Source organism: Fistularia commersonii, chromosome 19 (genome assembly GCF_037954325.1).
Source record: "Fistularia commersonii isolate RoL2024-O1a breed Wild chromosome 19, RoL_Fcom_v1.0, whole genome shotgun sequence".
Taxonomy (NCBI): domain Eukaryota; kingdom Metazoa; phylum Chordata; class Actinopteri; order Syngnathiformes; family Fistulariidae; genus Fistularia; species Fistularia commersonii.
In genome coordinates, this window is record NC_141302.1 from 13,793,062 (window position 1) to 13,798,349 (window position 5,288).

Genomic DNA, 5,288 nt, shown 5'->3' on the forward strand with positions numbered 1-5,288 from the left:
TGCAGAGTGAACCCTTCTAACCAAGAAGATGACGAAAAGAAAAAACAATGAGGATTACCGTATGTTTCAGCAGGAATGGACAGAAGAATTCGCCTTTGTGGAGAGAGCGGGTTGTGCAGTGTGTCTTTTATGCAATGATAAAATTTCATCGATGAAACGTTCAAATATAAAACGACACTTTGACACACGCCATGCCACATTTGCAGAGAAATATCCAGCGGGAGATGACAGAAAGAAGGCCTGTCGAGAACTAGTGTCCAGAGTGTAGGCTAGTCAGCAGCAGCTCCGTGTCTGGGCCAAACAAGGTGATTACAATTTTGCTGGTTCTTTAACAATTGTGAGAAGCGGGAAGCTGTTTACAGATGGCGAATACGCCAAATCATTCATGCTTGATGTGGCCAACAAGCTTTTTGACGACTTTAAGGATAAAGACAAGATAATCAAAAGTATAAAAGATACGCCTTTCTCAGCAAGAACTGTACAAGATCGCACCATTATGATGTCAAATCAAGTGGAGAAACAACAGGTGAATGACATAAATGCAGCGAAGTATTTCAGTAGTTTTCGGACATGTGGGTAAATAAGCAGAGCTGGCAAGTAAACACAAATGGACAGAAAAAAACTTCAGCCTGCAGACCGGCTGCCTGTTATAATATTGACAATGGACAGTCGTTCTCGCACCTAGAAAACATTAAGACGAACCTGCGGTCACGTTTAGTAGCATTATAATTAAGAAGCCCTTTTCTTGTTATTAAGTTACATACTTATAGCAAAGTATGTTGGTCAAAATAAATTCAGTCTTATAGTACTCTAAAATTGTTGGTCTTTCCCTTCCAATTAGCTGTTTTTGGTATCAAAATATACATATGGCTCTATTGGGATCAGATTTTAAAATATGTGGGTTTTTTTGGCTCTCTCAGTCAAAAACGTTCCCGACCCCTGATGTATAGGATCAGGAATGAGTCTATCAAAAGAACAGCTCATGTTAGACATTTTCGAGAAGAAATAGAAGAATCTAGACTGAGAGTAGAAGTCAGTATTTGTCAGCAGCAGATACAGAGATTGAAAGAAATACAGAGATTGTCAGAGGAAGCTGCATTGAGGCTTGTTACTATATGCATGGTGCTGTATGAGGAATTCAGGTTACCATGGTGCAAGACATGTATGCAAGCCACGAAACATTGGTGAGGTGTGCTGTAGGTGTGACAAAGAAGTTCATGGTGAAAGTGGGATTATGTCAGTGGTCAGCCCTGAGCCCCTTCTTGTTTGCAGTGGTGATGCAGAGGGTTCTAAGTGAGTTTAGACAGGAAGGTGGGTGGAAGGTGAGAAAGAGAAGAGAAGAGAAGAGAAGAGAAGAGAAGAGAAGAGAAGAGAAGAGAAGAGAAGAGAAGAGAAGAGAAGAGAAGAGAAGAGAGGAGAAGAGAAGAGAAGAGAAGAGAAGAGGAAAAAATGGTGATGGCTACAAAACCACATGTACATCCTGTTGATTTTAGGGGGCAGCAGTAGAAGAGGACTGAACATACTGTAAATATTGCAGAATTTGCTTAGAAAAGCTTGGCCTGACCTAGGAAACAATGCGATATATATGTTTTTTTTGTTCATCCGTTTGATTGTTACTTAATAGATTTGGGCAAACATGAACAAAATCCAAGATAATGGTGAAGTAGAAAGGAAATTAGTGTTGTAATATCTGTAAGAAAAATCAACTGAGCTAAAACACGCCTTCTCCACAATGCTAAGATGCTACGTCAAGAGGGAGCCAGGACACCAGGGGATGCCATCTTCGTCCCCCAAAAACCAGATTAGGAACCAAGCTCCAAGAAGCAAAAAGACCATGAACACAAGGGCAGCTGACCTCAAAGGGCAGATCACTGAATATTTGGTGAACACAACTTCTGCCAAGGCTGAGACAGTGACAGATGCATCTCCACTGGAGGATTTGAACATGACACTAATGACAATCACCATAGAAAATAACTAACCAACTACAAGTTACATGATGAACAACAGTAACCACAAGGAGCGATGGAGCTCTCCATGAAAGACGAGACTGGGGAACAAGATCACACAAAGAAGTGTCGAGTTTAGTTTGTTAACTGAGCTACGGAAAGGAGATGAGATCAGGAAGTGCCAGTCCAATACAACAAGATGCCCTAGTGAAGCCCTGGAGACTGACAAGTTAGGCTCACAGCCCTAATCCTAACTAACCAGAAGAATAAATAAACTGTTTTCCAAAAATCCAGCTGAGGTCTACTCTCAATGTCAGGAGAATAACAGAGGACATATCGATGAAAAACATTCTCCTTTTTGCACGTTTCCGTGACATCGTGTTTCTGAAATGTACCACACAGAGATGACTGGGGGAGCAGTGAACATGTGATCTATGATACCTTCACATACTCTTGTCTGATTGGTCGAACAAAATGTCTTTTGCTTTATAAACCTACAGATTAGATGTAGATTCCGTCGCGTGAAGGTGGATGTTTCAACCAGCATGACTCCTGCAACTGTTGTTTTTCATGTGGCAAGTTTGCTGCTGGTGAGAACAGGTGAGAATCTTTTTTTTTTAATTTTGTTCTCATTTTACCTTTACTTATTTTAGTTTCACATTTTACTTTATTTCACTTTTTTGCAAATATGGCCATGTGATTTTTATTTCTGAGATTATTATCTGTGTAAGTTTAACTCTCCATTTCCTTTTTTTTTCATTTCTTCCTCAGATCACCTCACAGCTTCATCGTCACCTTTACAACACTTATCTGTCACTGTTGGTGAAGACTTTGTGTTGAAGTGTTTCTTTGAAGCAGCTGGATTTTCAGGAACCTTTTACTGGTATAAACAAACTCTGGGACAGAAACCAAATCTCATGACCAAATTAGCTGACAAAATTCACACTTTATATGGTGAATTTGAAAAAAATGAACGCATTCGACCTGATATTGACGCTGGCAGAAATCACTTGAATATCTCAGGAGCAACAATTTCAGACTCAGCAATTTATATTTGCATGAGGTGTTCTGCCAATACAATTGAATTTTTGAGCAGCGCCATGGTCACTGTGATGGATTCCAGTCTCAACGTCAACCTTTCTGTTCTCCATTCACCATCTGAGACCCTCCAGCCAGGAGGGTCTTTGAATCTGACGTGTTCAATCCAAACTGGGACTTGTGATACAGGACACAGCGTTTACTGGTTCAAATATTCAGAAGGATCGCAACCAGGAATTATTTACACTCAGAAAGTCAAAGAGAACCAGTGTGAGAGCAAAGCTGGGACCCAAAGACAAACCTGTTTGTATCACTTGTCAATAGAGAATCTGACTGTCTCTCACACTGGAACCTACCGTTGTGCTGTTGCATCATGTGGTTGGATACTTTTTGGAAATACTATAACTCTGAACGTACAAGGTAAGTAGAATACAATGATTTATCAGTTTATTACTTGTGAGTAGTGAATGTTCCAGTCTAAAGAAAAAATAAAACTGAAAGTCACTAAACTAAAAATCACTGATTTGTCACTGTTCAAATCAGTGGAGGGAAAACACTTCACTTTTGAAGAATCTGTCTTCAGAGGAGCTCTGACACTCATCACCATCCTGGTTATTGTCCTGAATTCTACTTCCTATATAATGTCCAAGATAAGCAGCTTCTGGTGCAAAGGTAGGAGAAGTCTTAGGATGTTATTTTGTCTTAAGATAACTTCTAATTCTGTAGAATGGAAAATGAAAATTTGTTAAAACCAGCTAAAATATAGATTCCTATTAATTTATTGAACACCAATAACATCACTAACCAACAATTGGATGCTTTCATGTTATATGCATGTTTGGAGGATGTAGAGTTTTAGGTTGGTGTAACGTCTAAACTCAAAAACCCAAGTCTGCATGTTGGTTGTCGTGGATATTCTAAATGACAAAGTCAACATTAGATGTCCCTACTTTGATTTTTTGATATCATTACCTACAGTTAAATCTGTGTGAGGATCAGCTGGGTTCTATGTGTTTGCACATCAAGCAAAATATAAGATAATTCACATTTATGAATGAAACGCCAATGTGGACTGATAATGTTGGTGTGTCCAGATGATCAGTATTGAAGTGATCATAACATATTCAAGATCTATCAACTCCCATTTGATGGACCTTTCAACCAGTGAAGACCAATATTCGTTGTTCTTTTTCAAAGAAAATCCAGCTGAATCTTTACTTTGTCCTGCTGTCTTGTGTGTTTTTTTCAATAAATATATCAGTAAAACTGGTTGGTAACATTCAGCTAGAGTGGAAGAAAAACAAAGTTCACCACCATTTTTCCCAACATTTCTCCTTTTTTCTCTGTTTTCTTTTCCTGGTAAAACTCTGAAACTACGTCTACCGCTGCCTGGGGACCAAATGCAGAGGTAGGAAAATATATCCATATTAAATGTAAGAATGGAAGCACAACACAGGATGTCAAGAATATATTGCACATTGTTGTGAAAAGGCTGGGGTTTCAGGGAATGAGGGGCTTTAAGGAGAAGAGTTTAAAACCGAATCCCACCACAGTGTTTTTGGGAGTGCTGGTCAAAGCCACCTGCAAAATATACAAAGATACTGGATTTAATTCTTATGATTCATGTGTTTTCATCAGGGTCGCCAAGAGTCAGGGAACCTCCAAGCTTCTCAAAGGGATTCCAAGGTGGGCACATCAAGAGCACAGAAGGATGACACCTGGAGTGAATGTGTGTACCACAGTCTGAGGCAGTAGATCAGACTCACCGTGTGAAATATTGCTTTGTACTTTCAGCAATAAAACATGTCTCCTTGAGTGAAATGATTATTGGGAAACATTTTGGTATTTGTCTGCTGTTTGTACCATCAAGGCGGTCGATGTTTTCACAGCTCGAACATGCAATAAAACCTCTCCTTTGCTTGCCACGTCTTGGTCTTGATTGTTCACCATAAACCAGAGGACGACAGAATCTTTCATTTAATTGTGTAGTCACCACTGCAGAATTGAAATGTCTGTCCTCTCCTGACAGGAAGTCTTTGTAGCGTTTTCATCTATAAAGGAAAGGCTTTGTAACTATTTGGTTCAGACGGTTAGAACAAGTTCTATAAGGTGGTCTTTGGTCACCTGACTTCACAACTATCAACATCCTGGCCAAGAAAACCAAACACCCTGCCTCTTATGAATCAATCAATCTGTACCAATGTCATAGATGGATAGATAGATAGATAGATAGATAGATAGATAGATAGATAGATAGATAGATAGATAGATAGATAGATAGATAGATAGATAGATAGATAG

General features: G+C 39.3%; 1 protein-coding gene across 1 annotated transcript; it reads left to right on the forward strand.

Annotated features, from left to right (window-relative positions):
* The first annotated feature begins 1,428 nt into the window (after positions 1-1,428).
* On the forward strand, positions 1,429-4,902 carry LOC147223849 (uncharacterized). The gene is made up of 5 exons (XM_086165989.1): positions 1,429-1,452; positions 2,450-2,549; positions 2,721-3,407; positions 3,531-3,659; positions 4,624-4,902. The coding sequence occupies exons 1-5, from the start codon at positions 1,450-1,452 to the stop codon at positions 4,740-4,742; spliced, it is 1,038 nt and encodes a 345-aa protein (XP_086022115.1). The 5' UTR covers positions 1,429-1,449; the 3' UTR covers positions 4,743-4,902.
* Positions 4,903-5,288: the final 386 nt, after the last annotated feature.

Coding starts and splice junctions, on each gene's coding strand:
- LOC147223849 (XM_086165989.1), top strand. Junction 2,550..2,720: donor TTTGCTGCTGGTGAGAACAG/GTGAGAATCTTT, acceptor TTTCTTCCTCAG/ATCACCTCACAGCTTCATCG. Junction 3,660..4,623: donor AAGCAGCTTCTGGTGCAAAG/GTAGGAGAAGTC, acceptor TGTGTTTTCATC/AGGGTCGCCAAGAGTCAGGG.